At 39.4% G+C, this 16,333-nt stretch overlaps 1 protein-coding gene across 1 annotated transcript in view; it reads left to right on the forward strand.

Moving 5' to 3' along the window:
• epha10 (EPH receptor A10) overlaps positions 1 to 13,130 on the forward strand; it is a 150,408-nt gene extending 137,278 nt beyond the window's left edge. Inside the window, exons 11-18 of the mRNA XM_087180061.1 lie at positions 920 to 1,105; positions 4,790 to 4,851; positions 5,424 to 5,540; positions 5,951 to 6,037; positions 6,476 to 6,628; positions 8,935 to 9,125; positions 9,224 to 9,388; positions 10,554 to 13,130. Of these exons, the coding sequence (XP_087036187.1) occupies positions 920 to 1,105; positions 4,790 to 4,851; positions 5,424 to 5,540; positions 5,951 to 6,037; positions 6,476 to 6,628; positions 8,935 to 9,125; positions 9,224 to 9,388; positions 10,554 to 10,668 (1,076 nt within the window). The 3' untranslated portion in view covers positions 10,669 to 13,130. The remainder of the gene's footprint in view (positions 1 to 919; positions 1,106 to 4,789; positions 4,852 to 5,423; positions 5,541 to 5,950; positions 6,038 to 6,475; positions 6,629 to 8,934; positions 9,126 to 9,223; positions 9,389 to 10,553) is intronic.
• Positions 13,131 to 16,333: the final 3,203 nt, after the last annotated feature.

Below are 16,333 nucleotides of genomic sequence, written 5' to 3' on the forward strand. Positions count from 1 at the left end.
GCAACATGCAAAATGGGTCAAGCTTCTGAAAAACTGGATCCTACATTTCCATCCTACATTTCCAAGCAGGGAGGTTTTGTTAGAACCTCCCGGCTTGGTAAATGCCCACATGTTTCAAACTCTACATCACAAGTTAATAACACAAGCTTTCTGTTCAGTTCGAGATAACACAGACGACATCATCAGGGTTATTTTTCAGACTTTTGAAAGTTTCCTTCATTGGTTTTTGCAGGTTGATTAGTACACCTCGTGTAAATTGCTCTTTATGTGCCCCTAATATAATTGGTAAGGAGTTTATGGCACAGTAGAAATTGTGAAACTTTATTTTACCAAAATTGCAATAAAGGCAAAAGCATTCTAAGCATTGCTACCATTCCCATTATCAGTATGAGCAAAGGCAGCAGACATAGCAGGAACTGTCCACAGTTGCAGCACTCTTGAGGGCAACTCAAGGTATTTTTGCACCTTCCTTCAACCTGCCTTGAGACAAACTGCAGCAGCAGTTCATTCGGTCTGGCAACTTACTAATCTTTGCCAAAATCGAGCTGGCTGTTACATTTATCCTGTCTCTGCTTGATGTTTCACTGTTTCACCTGCACCCTACCCCATCTTTGATCTCTCTTTGATCCCTTTGTATTTCATGTCTGTCTCTCTCTCTCAATGGTGTCTGTTCATTTGCGTCATCTCTTTCCCTCCCCGGTATGTTTGTATTTCACCATCTGATTCTGCTCCAACCGTTCTCTGTCTCTCTCCACATTCCCCTCCTCGGTCTAACCCTCTATTCATTTCTTCTCACTTTCTTTTGATCCTTGTGCAGATATTACTCCATATCAGCAGCCTGACCTCTTTTCTCTGTTCTCTCTGGTTCTTCCTCAATCAATAGGGACCTTGACCTCTGTTTCTTTATCTCCCCCTACAGGCGACTTTGGCGAGGTGTGTCGTGGCTGCCTGAAGCTGCCCAGTAAGAGAGAGCTGCCAGTGGCCATAAAGACGTTAAGGGCCGGCTGCTCCGACAAACAGCGTCGCTCCTTCCTCAGTGAAGCTGGCATCCTGGGACAGTTTGACCACTCCAATATCATCCGACTGGAGGGCGTCATCACCACCGGTGAGAAGGGATGGAGGGAGGGGAGACCAAGCAGAAAGCAGGGGGTGACAGGCAGTTTGGGAGGAAGGCGATACCCCTGGGAAAAGATTGGGAAAACAAAAGGAGAGCAGGTGAAGATGAAAGGAAGCACACAGGGGGAAAAATTCTGGATAGCCAAGGTTCAAAAGAGAAATGTGACAGTTTGATCACCTCCAGTCTCATAAAGGGGGGGGGTTCATCATCTCCATTACCAAAGGAATGAGGCCATGGGAAAGATAGAAAAAAAAAAGATTTCAGTATCACAGCTGCACAAGGGGGTCATCACGTCTCGTGAAAGCATGGACAGAGATGGGAGGAAAACTGGAGTTAGAGGAAAGGTGATGGACAGGAAGGGAGGATTGTAAAGAGCACTGGGACACTCCGACCACTTTAATATCACACACGTGGAGGGGGTCAGTGCTCACAGTGAAGAAGCCAGGTTGAAGAGTACAGAGCGGGGTGGCGGGGCGGATGCTGCACGCTAGCAGCAGCCAAGCTACATCAAGGCCCATTTTCCACTGACAGATAGCAATTGAGGTCCTAGAGCGAAAACAGGATGGAAGGAGGGAGAGAGAGAGAGAGTGAGAGAGAAAAAAACTTGAAGGGAGGAGACTTAGAAAAGAGACATGAGAGACAGAAAAGATGAGGTAGAGGTTAATGGGAATGGCAGGTGAAGGGAGAAGCTTTAAAGAGTTTGTGAAGTTTTTGTTACTGCCGCAGTGATGCTCAGTGTGGTGTTTGTGTGTGTGCGTGCGTGCGTGCGTGCGTGCGTGCGTGCGTGTGAGAGGGCACAGTGCCCGAACACACTCTGTGCTCAGTAGGATGGCAGCAGATGTGCAGGGTACAGTAATTGGTGCTAGAGACCCAGCGGGGCCCTGAGATCCACTCCAATCTCTCCCACCATCATGTACACACACACTGACACACACACACACATGGATGCTCCCTCTCACACACACACACGAAAGCGGTCCCATATGCTCACTTCTCTTTCACTATCATTGACACACACACCTGCTTGCTTGCCTCCTCACTTGGCATGAAATCACACATCCGTGCACACAAACAGTGCACACACACACACACACACACATTGTTAGACTACAAATCAGCTGCTTTACATCACTTAACCCCCCCCCCCGCCGCCACCTCCTCACTCAGCTCCTTGCCATCCCTCCACCACACCTAGCCCACCTGCAAACAGCATCCACCTCCTCTTTCTAATCTCCCCATCTTTTAACTGTAATTCAAGCCACATGGAAACATGGGTGTGTCCCATTAAGGTAGCAAAGCTTCCTCCTTTCCTTTCTATCAGTCATGACCAACCACATGATGCTCCACCTTCTTACTGGCAGTACCTGGATGACAGGAAATGGGATTATAGGAAATGCAATACGGTGATTTGTTACCTGCCAGGAATATGATTTCAGGAAGTATTTTCACCTCAGGGTAGAAACACAGAGAAAAGAGGCGAGGCCGCTAAATGAAGTTTTCTGCTGTGGCTGCTGTTTAAGTGCACAGTGATAAAGATAAGTGCAGGAGCTACATTTGATCAGATCAGTAAATATAGTAAATATCAAAGCACCAAATTGTATTTATTTACAATGTACTGTGGTACTAGGGTGGCTGTGGCTCTGGAGGTTGGTGGTTCAATTCCTGACTTCTCCAGTCTGCATTTTGGGCAATTGTGGGGATTTTGGGCAGGATACTGAACCCCAAATTGCCCCTGATGTATCATCAGTGTGTGGATGTGTGTGTATGGTAGAAAAAGTGCTAAATATGTAGGAAAAAACATATGTATGTGTGAGAATGGGTGAATGTGTCTTAAATTTTTAGGTGTATTGAGTGTGTGCTATACAATTGCAGTTTATTTAAACATATATTATCACATTGTAAGGACATGAAAAACTGTCAAAAATTCAAAATTTTGTAATCAATGCGACAGAAAGTGGTGGTCTCATTGTACAGTCTTCATAGCTTACGGTTGCTTCAGAGAGTTTCATGTCAGAGGCAAAGTGCCCTTATATATCTGTCGAGGTACTGAAGGAGTGGAGGTGTTACAGCTGGAAGACTGCAACACAAAGTTGGACTAGCATAACCTGCACTCTGATATTCATGAGAAACAGAGATATGTCCCTGCAGCACGGCTGTCGGCTCAGTCAGAAGGAAATAACCTAAGAACAGATCAGATTATTGAAAATAATGTATCAGAATCAGTCAGCACAGACCTGCAGTGATCTGAGAGTTGAGTGGCTGGAATGTCAAATATACAGCCAAGGCTACTGTTACCTCCCCAACATAACACAACTACGGTGATCACCTCTCTCTTTCGTGGATTTACTACTACATTGAAATGACTGACACCTTTTGTTTAGAGAAGCCATCTGTCTGTTGGACTTCATATGATTGGCTGCAGTAATGTTTGTCCCCAGTTTGTTTTTTCTACAAGTGTATGTGATCACTTTTCCTCGGAACAAGGAAATGTTTCCAGTTTTTATTAGTTCTTGTAGAGACCTGATTGAGTCTATAAAAGAGGTTGTTTTGCCACAGTTTGAAACAGCAGAGCAAAGTTCAAGGATTTGCTTTTCAATATGTATTCACACTGACTTACAAGTGTGTGTGTGTGTGTGAGTGTATAAATCTGTGTTTGTGTGAGGCAGCACTTAAACACTCAGTTTCTCCTCCCTTCCTCCCCATTTCTGTCAGGATTTCCAAACTTATATCTTCTAGAATAGAATTACATTTTTAGCAGATGATCATGTGACACATAAGTTAGAGCTCCTTTAACTGGGGCCCTGTTTGTTATCTGTCATGCCGGCCCTGTGCAAGTCACAGAGTTAAACCAGTGATTCACCCTGCAGCTCACATGAATTACATGATGGCTGGTGGATTTTGGCAGTGTCTCTGTGCTGACTCACAGTGCTTCAGTGTTGTTGGTTACCATTTCAAATAGCTTTCTGAAAGCCCAGTGCGACTGGCAGACCATGGACTGTGAATATTACAACACAATTATAGTTTGTTTTTTTTTGTAACATGCCCGCATGAGATTTAGTTTTAGACACCAAGTTGTTTACATGTCTATCAAGCTTTACCTGTATCAACCTCCCATATTCCACTCCTCCTTTGTCCTTGTTTCCTCTTTCCTCTAACTGCTGCAGTCTTATTATCCTCCTCTGTGCACTCCATAGCACTGCTGGATCCCTGCCATCTGTGCCTGGGCACATAGTGTGCATGTGCGTGTGTGTGTCTGTGTACACGCGTACGCATACACGCACGCCTGTGCCTGTTGTGCATATGTGGAGTGTATATGACTGTGCATGCCTGGGCTCTGCTGGTTCATGTGTGTTGTCGTGCATGGATTGTGTGTGTGTGTGTGTGTGTGTGTGTGTGCGTGTGTGTGGGTCTGGGTCGTTAAACTTGCTGAGACAGCCAGGGTAGCACACAGGTTCTCCTGGCTTCACCACAGTTCACTGAGTGAAGAATGGCTTTGCACAATGTCTGCCCTGCTGCCAAGTGGACTAGACTCACTGTGTTCTCTCCCTCCTGCTCCCCCCTCCGTCTGTATCTCTGTCTCTATTACACTCACTTTATTTTTTTCCCCGATTCTCACATTTTCCCCCAGTTTCACTCGTTCACATACTCTACTGTCTTGCTCTCTTTCTCCAGGTAACACCATGATGATCGTGGTGGAGAGCATGTCTAATGGAGCCTTAGATTCTTTCCTTAGGGTAAGTTTTCTTTAATATGTTTGTGTATTTATCTTAAAATTATATGCAGATGTGTTTGCTTATTGTCTAATCAGAAAATAAAGCCCCATTATTATTATCTTCCGTTTTCACATACAAAGCATTTTGTTCTAATAATCCTGAATTCACGACTATTACGGTACAGTCCTAGAGCAGCAATACTTGTGCTTATTACAGTAATAAGGAAAATGTAACATAATTAACAGCACAAATGGAGTGTTTCAGCTCAAAGATGCTGTAAGCTTGTGTAAACTGTTATTGTGCCCCCTCTGCTACTGCGGCGTGGTATGAAATGATATGAATTAATGGGCTGTTTGTGTTTATTCTCCAAGTAAAGGGATTCAGCTCAGTGAGCACAACATTGTACTGTAGTAACAGATGTGTTAGCTTTTTTTTTTTTTTTCTTTTCGCATCACTATATTCTGTAAACTCACCTCACTTTCTCTCCCTTTCCTTCATCCTTTCCTCTTCTTCCTTTTCCTCACCCCCTCCTTCTTTGTCTCCCCCCTTCCTGTGATTTTCCCTCCTCTCCTCGTGCCTCTGATAACTCCCAGAAACACGAGGGCCAGCTGAGTGTAATGCAGCTGATGGATATACTGACCGGAGTGGCATCAGGGATGAAGTACCTCACTGAAATGGGCTTCGTCCACAAACGGCTGGCTGCACACAAGGTGAGGTAGCAGGTGGGAGGAGGTGATAGGGGAGAAGGTGTAGGGAGGGTTGGTATATGTTTTCACAGGCGGACTACAGAATACAATTTGTCCTTGTCTGCAAACATCTTCAATCACTCAGCTGAAGGTTTTTATTTGAGGAGCGTGTGAAGCTGAAAATGATGAGACTATACTGTCGAAATCGGTTTGTCACCTCCAGGTTTCACTGGGTGGGTTTTTTTTTTTTTTTTTTTAAGAGCCCTGTCTGTCAAATCCAGTGGTCACGTCATGGAGAACGAAGAACATGACCATTTGTTCCTGTAAACAATCAATTGTCCCTGGTGGGATAAGAGCTTCGCCCACCAGGGTGCTGAGCTCTCACGCGGAGATCCCCCCCCCCAAACGTAACCGGTTTGTTTTCTCAATCTCAGGTGCTGGTGAACTCCAACCTGGGCTGCAAAGTGTCCGGCTTCAGACCTCTTCAGGAGGACAAGATAGAGGCTATCTACACCACACTGGTAAGAGAACATCATAATGAAGACCTCAGCGTGTGCTTCAGCTAGGATGCTAACTTCACTGGATATTTTACTCTCTAATTTCCTATTTAATGAACCTAAAAGTGGTAGAAAGCTTGTTGGTATGAAGTTCACACATGTATGGCTGATATTTTTAATGAGCCTTGGACCAAATGAGAGCGAACACGTGTCATGTCGGGTTCAGGTTGAAGTCATATAATTAAGCTTTCAAAAAAAAAAAAAAAGAAAAATTCAGTGCCTTATTTCCCTGGATATTTTTGGGTTCCACTCAAGGTGAACTCACTCGTCTAAAGATTCTTTTGATCTATTGAAAATACGTTCAAAGCTTTTCAAAGAGAATATTAAAGCTTTATGTTTTGTGAACTCTCCACACCCTTTTATTTAACTCTGCATTTTACCTCTACCTCCTCTGTCCGCCAGCACGGAGGGAAGAGCGTGGTGCTGTGGACCGCTCCAGAGGCCATCCAGTACCACCGCTTCTCCTCTGCCTCAGATGTCTGGAGCTTTGGCATCGTCATGTGGGAGGTCATGTCCTATGGAGAGAGACCCTACTGGGATATGGGCAACCAGGATGTAAGTGGAGAGAGAGATTAATCCCTCCAGTTATTGCCTTTATTCTTCATATTCCTCCCTCCATTTTTTTATATTAATATCTGCACTTTACCAGCCTCCCTCTCTCTCTTCCACCTCCCTCTGATTCTCTTTATCAATGAACTCTGTATCCATGCCCAGCCTGGATCTTATTAAAAGAAAGCCAAGAAGCCACAGTACCTCTGAAAGCTTTTGCAGGGCCTAAGTCCCCCCTCTTTAAGTCTGCATCAGCTCCATGACCAATCCTGTTTTCTCGTAAGGACGCATTGACCCCCTTCCAGTGGCCTCCGCCTGTCCCCATCCTGCCGTCCTGCTCTTAAAAGTGTTGAAAATCCCTCTGGAAAATTTCAGCCTCTTTCAGGAAATGTAAAGCGCTTGCTATTTGAGGGTTGAAGAGATTGTTCAGTCGATTGGACCCTGCCGCTTGTCACTTGCAACCTATTATTTCCAAGTCAGTGTGGGTGGGTTCTCTGTTTTTCCTGTTGCCACTCCTACCACTTTGTCCTACAAAAAAAAAAAAGAAACGTTTTTATTTAGCTTTTTGAAGGACGTCATGCCTCTAAAGTGCAGATCTAAGCATGATGCAAAAAAGAGATGAGAGCGGATTGACTATTTTCTCTTTTTATTGAAGCCAACAACACACCGGGAATGAAATATTAGCAAATCTAGTGATCATTTTAAGGTTAACGATCACTCATCAAGTCCGAGAGCTTCAGCATGCTGATGCCCTCTCCAATGAATGTCATCAGAAAATAATGTGTACACTTTATGCAGGCAGGTGCATAGTTAAAAAGCAACAGATTATTAGCATGCTCCATTTTTGAATGTCCTAAAATTAATATGCATGAGTTATTCAGCAGGCACGAGAATAGGAGGCTTTTCAAATTCCTTTTTTTTTTTTTCTCCAGTGCCCTTTCACAAAGCTGAAGAAAGTTTCCCCTCAGCCTTGTTCATGTTATCAAACTTTCCAATTGAAGGGGCAAAGGTCAAGCTTGTAGAGCGCTGGGGATATTAATCCACTTTAAATTGATACATTATATCATAACGGAATTGTTGCTCGGCCTGTCCACCTGTGATCCATAGTGCCCTTTACCTACCAGCTTTGATTAAATGGAAAATGTCAAATGCTGAAAAGCATTTTATGAATGCTCTTTAGTGAGATAGGAGCTTAAGGGGCTGAGAGGATGGTGGAGTGGGGCACTGGGTGAGTGGGCAGGCAGAGAGAAGGGAATGTGTTTTAGGAAATAATGCCGCTGATGGACATCGTTTTTTTTTTTGTGATTAGGCTTCAACTTTATTTCCTCCTTTCAGGAGATTGTATTACTTAGAGTGATTCAGGAGGAGGGCGTATTGCATGTCCCCGGATATATTGAGAGGAAATCTCTTGTTAGGAGGAACAACATTAGTTTGAGGGAGGGACACAGATGGAAGTCTCGGGGGGGGGCGGGGCTTTCAAGCTCTGATATTTGGAGACCATGAGGTTTCACAGGAGTAGATTAATCGTTTCCTAAGTATTTAGTGACTTACCTCTCTAGAGGGCCGGGTAACAGGAGCAAATCAGAAAATACTGGCTTTTTACTTTGCTAATTTGCTGATTTCACTTCAGTAATTTCTCTTCAATTTCAGACCTGTCAGGACTCTTGTTTTTAATTCACAATGTATTGTATTATAGAAAAGTAAATAGTTATAACAGTTTTTTGCTGTCAGGACCCAACTACTGTGATACCCAATCAAATAACCTGTGAAGTGACCTTTCAACCCACAGACAGTGACTTATATTGCTCTTTGTTCTCTCTCTGATAATAGTTGGCTATTTGCTGTGCGGTTTAATTTTTGTAAATTTAGTCAAGACGTTGCTACAGATTTGTATTCAGTTCATATTGTTGAAGTTAGCAACATCTCATCAGGTGATGCCTTAAAATAAGTTAAATTACAAAAAGCAGAACGATGCACTGGGACATTGTAGGTGGAGTAATTAGTGACAGGAGAAAATGAAAGCCCAGCACTTTCATACTCTTATTTATCCAAGTAGGACCTGTACTGTCCACATGATTCTATTCTTGGAAACTAAGCAACTAAAGGGGAAAAAAAAGGTTTTAAGTACCTTACTCAACTTTTAAAAGTAGGACACAACTTTGCTTCATATTTCTTCACTCCCCCCCACCCTGCCCTTTCAGTCACAAACATACACATGGGGAATTCATCCAGTTATAGTATAAGCACTGGAAAATCAAAATACTAATTCTAAAATGTCTAAACTGATATTGATTTCCTGTTTGTGCATGTAGGTGATAAAGGCCATTGAGGATGGCTTCAGGCTGCCGGCGCCGGTTAACTGCCCTCCACATCTCCATCAGTTGATGCTGGACTGTTGGCAGAAGGAGAGGACAGAGAGGCCCAGCTTCAGCCAGATCCACTCAGCCCTCAGCAAAAGCATTCGCTCCCCTGATGGTATCGGTTCCTCCACACTGGCACGCAGGTATGGTCTACAGGCCCAGTGAATGGATGACTGTAAACATTCACTTCTATAAATTTCCAAACTCTGTACAATTACCCCTATTTCTTCTCTTCCTTTAGGACCCTGAGTTCATCCATTACACTAGCAGAAAGGCCTCTCCCCTCCTTCCCATCCTTTAACTCAGTAGGAGAGTGGCTGGACGCAGTGGACATGGGCCGATACAAGGACAACTTCACTGCTGCAGGGTACTGCTACTTGGAGTCTGTGGCACGAATGACTGTACAGTAAGTAGTTTTATACAACATTATCTCCGTGATCTTTCATTTCCCGTTTTCAAGAGGGCAGCCAAGTGAGCAAATGAGACTAGATAACTGAATTGAGACACTAACTGCATGAATAAATAAAGCACTTAGTGGATAATCTCCACTCTTTTTCTTGATATTGGCTTTTTTTTTAACCGCTGATTATTAGAGCTAACCTTTGCACATCTAGAAATGTCCTAATAAATAAATAATAAAGTAGAGCTGAATGTTTAATTAGTCGATATAGTTATATATCGTTGTTTTTTTTTAAGCAAAAACTCCAAATAGTCTCTTACCCCACCTTCTACATTGCTATTTTTTTCTTACATGATACACTATTTTTTGCTTTTAGAGTAACTGGGGAAAAAACAAGCAATTTTACAACATCAACTTGGGCTTTTGGAAATTAAACTGAGCTTTTTTTTTTTTTTTTTTTTTTTTTTTTTTTTACAAATGATTTATTGAGGAAATAAAACTTTAGTAGATTAATTGATAATGAAAATGATTTGTTGCAGCCCTAAAATAAGGTAAACTATATTTTTAAGAACATGTATGAGGTGTTTTAGAAGCTACTTGTTTCAGTTCAGACATTTTTATTTTTTATTGTTTTTAACATGTGCTCCTGTGGTCCTCTTCCACCTTCGCTGCAGTGATGTCGAAGTGTACTCAGGGGTGTGTTGGTACACAGTGACATCACTGTGGTTAAGTGGGTGCAAACAGAGCACACTTCTGGCCAAACCCACCGGCAACCAGTGTGGTCAGAGGTGTGACAGACCTGAAACTCTTTAACCAGAGAGGACCGTGGAACACTGCTTAAAGAAATTGCCAAACAAACCTTTAAAGGGCCTGTAAATCTATTTTTCCAATCACTTTCAGTGGGCGGGACTCAGATGTAAAAGTGTAATAACAGTTGTTGGCTTGTCTGATAATGCTACCAATCCACTTTCAATCAAATTTTATCAAGGTAATACTACACAGTGATGGAGCAGATGAGCTAAGTTTCTGAGTGATAAACTGTTAATTAATGAACCTGTAAATCTGAGCATAAAATAATTAGAAGTCACTGACTCGAGCCAGTGATGTAGAGTTCAATAAATTTCACATTCCTTCTACTAATCTTGGTAAATCTTGATCTCTGTGCCCACAGAGACGTACTGAGCCTTGGCATCACTTCCCTAGAGCACCAGAAGCTGATACTGGCTGCCATCCAGACCCTCAGAGCCCAGGTCATCCAAATGCACGGCCGCGGTGTGCAGGTCTAACAGACAGTCGACGCACACGCCGAGTCTCACGCTGCTGCAGACAGATGATTGGGTGGAGAAGAGGAGGGGCGGAGAGAGAGTGAGAGAGAGAGAGCTCTTCCAGACTTAAGGAAAGATGAGCAGATCTTTCAGCAAACCGCACTCCTCTATTTACTCCTCCTTTCCACAGTTCCTCATGCCTTCCTTGATCCCTTCCTTCCTTTTTTCTATGAATTCCGCTCAGAGAGGAGCAAGTGTTCCTGTTGTGATTGGGGGGGGACAGCAGAGGAGTGATGTCATTTGACTATTTTTGTGTGTGACCTCTATCTGCACTTTGACCCTTCAGTAACTGTGTCAGCTCCATCTCACTGGTTCTGGATCAGTGTGTTAAGTCAAATGAAATATTGTCTCCAGCAGGACGGGCTCTGTCTGAGGCTGCGGGAGATATACTGTGCAGCAAACACACACACAGTTATGGACTAGTGCTCAAAGAAACATTTATGTTTTGGGTGGAATTTCCCTTTACCACAACATCCATTCACTAAAAACAATGTACTGTAAGAGGCAGGAACTATTTTACTTGGCCTTGGATCAAATAACTCTCTCCTCAGAACTGGCACAGCTGATTTCACATCAAACTGGAGCTTATTTACTACGAGGACACAGAATCATATCATTGTACATCAGAGCTGATCTCATGTCAGGTGGTTAAAGGAATATTTCTGAAGGTTAAACATGGCTGAAATGTAACCTAAAGTTTCAGAGCAGGAGCTTGAGAAGACTGTGCTGTCACATGTTAAACAGTAAGTGTAGAAGAGCTGGATGAATGGACGGGTCTAGCATACTGTATAGCCCTATATACAGTATATAAAGTGTGAGCGACGGTAAGTTGTGGGTGATGATGGACTGTACTTTCAGAAACATCATCCTTTTTGTTTTTCTTTGAGGCTACTGATGGTGAAACAAACGCAGCAGGATACAAAGGGTTGAACACGTGTTTGATTGTTGACTCATTTGTCATACGTCGCTGTCTGTTTTGCTACTTTCTTTACTCCCTCTATCTTTCTCGACTCCTCCGTGCTCTCCACTTTTTTTCTTTGCGCATTTAAAAGCATCTAGTTCCCCTCCACTAGCCTGCTGGGTGTCATCTCGGTAACATAATCCTCCTCTCCAAAGGCTCTCTCACTACCATGTTTAATACTCTGTATAGGACTCAGGTCAACTCTGGAAGATGGCCTGATTCACTTATTTATCCATATTTATTTATGTTTACAGACTGTAACACAAACCTCTCCAGAAAAGGGGGTTAGGAGGGTTTATTTAACTTATAGTATTTAAAAAAAGAAAAAAAAAAGTGTTGAGCAAAGCAGTTGTGTTCTTGATTTGTTTCTGTTTGATTTGTTGATTTTGTTCTATGACTGTGAGTTTATTCCTGAACAGATTATAGTTGTTTTGACAGGAAGTGAGAGGAACACTGGAGGATTTTTACTGTCAGCACACAGTATCTGTGTATTCTTGAACACTGGGTTTGCTACAGTTCATTTTAGGTCCATTATCATTGGATTTGCTGTATACATTACAGTGTGTGTGTGTTGCAGTATGGGTACAGTAAAACAATGTCATAAAAAAAAAAATTAAAAAATGTTTGTTTTTCTTTGTTGCTGTGGGATTCTCATGTTTCATTTTATGTTGCTGTTAATATCACGCTCTGCCATACTACGTGGTTGCACTCTTTTCCAGTTAAACTCCCAGAATCCTCTCTGTACAGTGATCTGCCCCATCACCTTTTCTGTCCTATTTTAACACAGGAGATTTGAAGGAAGGAAGTTTATCTGGGCATTATTTCATTCTCATACAGCTTCACAATAGAGGGTACATACATTTTTGACCAGAATATTGTAACAGGTTTGTATTTGGTACGTGTTTTTTTTTGGTTTTTTTTTTGTTCTTTCTCCTTGTACTCTCCTTCTCTCTTTGTAACTGTTTTGTCAAATTAAATAAAGTCATATGTCCTTATAGATGTTATCACGCACATGTTAACATATCTGAGAAAACACTCTGATGGTCCTTAACACACACACAAAGACAGAGACACACGCGCAGTCACAAACAAACAACAAACTGGACCTCGCCACCACGATGAATGAAATTCAAATTGTTCCCCCCTCTACCCCCACCTCTCTGTTACTGTGATCATTATGATATGTTTAATACTGTAAATATGTATTTGAAAATGCTAAATCTATTTTTATAATTTGTTTGAAGAACAATGTGTTGAATATAATATCTGCTCACTGTGTAAGGGTTTCATTTGTTTGAATTTAGGGCCATAGCTGAGAAACAGTGGTGTTTGGAATATAAAACTGAAAAAAAAAGTTTCTTTTTTTTTTGTTAGTTTTTGATGATTTTTACCTGTTAGAAGAAAATCTGATGGCTGTTGCAATATTGAAATGTGTTATTAAAAAATCTCCAATATAAGCAAATGTTTTCTGTCCTTGTCTTTTATTTCTGAATTGACAATGAAAATTATGCAGCTTAAAGATAAAAACTGAATTTTGATCAGAAATTTGGGGCATTTGCCTAAACTAACTAAAGCTTTACTATGACTTACTATAGTGTAATATTTTTATGCTTATGACTTACTTTACTGACATTTTTATGCCTTCCTATATTAAGACTTTTTATACCTTACTATGACTTTTCATATCTTATGATACAGAATTTTTATGCCTGTGACTTTTTTTTTTGCCTTACTATATTATGACATTTTATGCCTTACGATAATATGACATTTTATGCCTTACGATAATATGACATTTTATGCCTTACGATAATATGACATTTTATGCCTTACTATAGGATGACATTTTATGCCTCATGATAATATGACATTTTATACCTTAATATACTATGACTTTTTATGTCTGACTATACTATGACTTTTTATGCCTTACGATAATATGACATTTTATGCCTTACTATACTATGACATTTTATGCCACACGATAATATGAAATTTTTTGCCTTACTTCCTATGACTTTTTATGCTTTACTTTACCATGACATTTTATGCCTTATTATAGGATGACATTTTTGCCTCATGATAATATGACATTTTGTACCTTACTATACTATGAGTTTTTATACCTTAACATTTTGAGCCTTATAATAATATGACATTTTATACCTTACTATAATATGACATTTTATGTCTTACTATACTATGACATTTTATGCCACACGATAATATGAAATTTTATGCCTTACTTGCTATGACTTTTTATGCTTTACTTTACAATGACATTTTATGCCTTACTATACTATGACATTTTATGCCACACGATAATATGAAACTTTATGCCTTACTTGCTATGACTTTTTATGCTTTACTTTACCATGACATTTTATGCCTTATTATAGGATGACATTTTTGCCTCATGATAATATGACATTTTGTACCTTACTATACTATGAGTTTTTATACCTTAACATTTTAGGCCTTACGATAATATGACATTTTATGCCTTACTATACTATGACATTTTAAGCATTATAATAATATGACATTTTATGCCTTACGATAATATGACATTTTATGCCTTACTATAGGATGACATTTTATAGTTTACTTTACTATGACATTTTATGCCTTACTATACTATGACATTTTATGCCTTACTATAATATGACATTTTATGCCTTACGATAATATGACTTTTTATGCCTTACTATACTATGACTTTTTATGCCTTACTATAATATGACTTTTTAAGCCTTATGATAATATGACATTTTATACCTTACTATAATATGACATTTTATGCCTAACAATAATATGACATTTTATGCCTTACTATACTATGACATTTTATGCCTTACGATAATATGACATTTAATGCCTTACGATAATATGACTTTTTATGCCTTACTTGCTATGACTTTTTATGCTTTACTTTACAATGACATTTTATGCTTTACTTTACAATGACATTTTATGCCTTACTATAGGATGACATTTTACCTCATGATAATATGACATTTTATACCTTACTATACTATGAATTTTTATACCTTACTATAGTATGACTTTTTATGCCTTGCTATACTATGACTTTTTATGCCTTACGAAAATGACATTTTATGCCTTACTATACTATGACTTTTTATGCTTTATTTATTTTATCTATATTTATTTATTTCTTCAAAATGAAACGTCTCTTGGAGACAAACATGCTACTCTCACTGAGTATATAAGCTTCCTGCTTGTCAGTCTTTGTCACACTTATGATCAAACAATGCACATTCTCCAAAAGTTTGTCCCACTCAAACCTTGGGATGGTACGGAGGTCCCCGGTTCCTTTGGTCTCATCCTAGGACTTTTTATGCCTTACGATAATATGACATTTTATGCCTTGTTATAGGATGACATTTTATGCCTTACTATACTATGACTTTTTAAGCCTTATGATAATATGAAATTTTATACCTTACTATACTATGACTTTTTATGCCTTACTATACTATGACATTTTATGCCTTACGATAATATGACATTTTATGCCTTACTATACTATGACATTTTATGCCTTACTATAATATGACATTTTATGCCTTACTATAGGATGACATTTTATACCTTACTATAATATGACATTTTGTACCTTACTATACTATGACTTTTTATTACGATAATATGACATTTTATGCCTTACTATAGGATGACATTTTATACTTTACTATTCTATGACTTTTTATGCCTTACGATAATGACATTTTATGCCTTACTATAATATGACATTTTATACCTTACTATACTATGACTTTTTATTCCTTACTATACTATGACTTTTTAAGCCTTATGATAATATTACATTTTATACCTTACTATACTATGACTTTTTATGCCTTACTATACTATGACTTTTTAAGCCTTATGATAATATGACTTTTTAAGCCTTATGATAATATGACATTTTATGCCTTACGATAATATGACATTTTATGCCTTACTATAGGATGACATTTTAAGCATTATAATAATATGACATTTTATGCCTTACGATAATATGACATTTTATGCCTTACTATAGGATGACATTTTATACCTTACTATTCTATGACTTTTTATGCCTTACGATAATGACATTTTATGCCTTACTATACTATGACTTTTTATAGTTTACTTTACTATGACATTTTATGCCTTACTATACTATGACATTTTAAGCATTATAATAATATGACATTTTATGCCTTACGATAATATGACATTTTATGCCTTACTATAGGATGACATTTTATACCTTACTATTCTATGACTTTTTAAGCCTTATGATAATATGACATTTTATACCTTACTATACTATGACTTTTTAAGCATTATAATAATATGACATTTTATGCCTTACGATAATATGACATTTTATGCCTTACTATAGGATGACATTTTAAGCATTATAATAATATGACATTTTATGCCTTACGATATGACATTTTATGCCTTACTATAGGATGACATTTTATACCTTACTATTCTATGACTTTTTATGCCTTACGATAATGACATTTTATGCCTTACTATACTATGACTTTTTATAGTTTACTTTACTATGACATTTTATGCCTTACTATACTATGACATTTTATGCCTTACTATAATATGACATTTTATGCCTTACGATAATAT

This window comes from Seriola lalandi, unplaced genomic scaffold (genome assembly GCF_002814215.2).
Source record: "Seriola lalandi dorsalis isolate HSWRI2012SDOR001 ecotype SW California unplaced genomic scaffold, Sedor1 jcf7180002054887, whole genome shotgun sequence".
Taxonomy (NCBI): domain Eukaryota; kingdom Metazoa; phylum Chordata; class Actinopteri; order Carangiformes; family Carangidae; genus Seriola; species Seriola lalandi.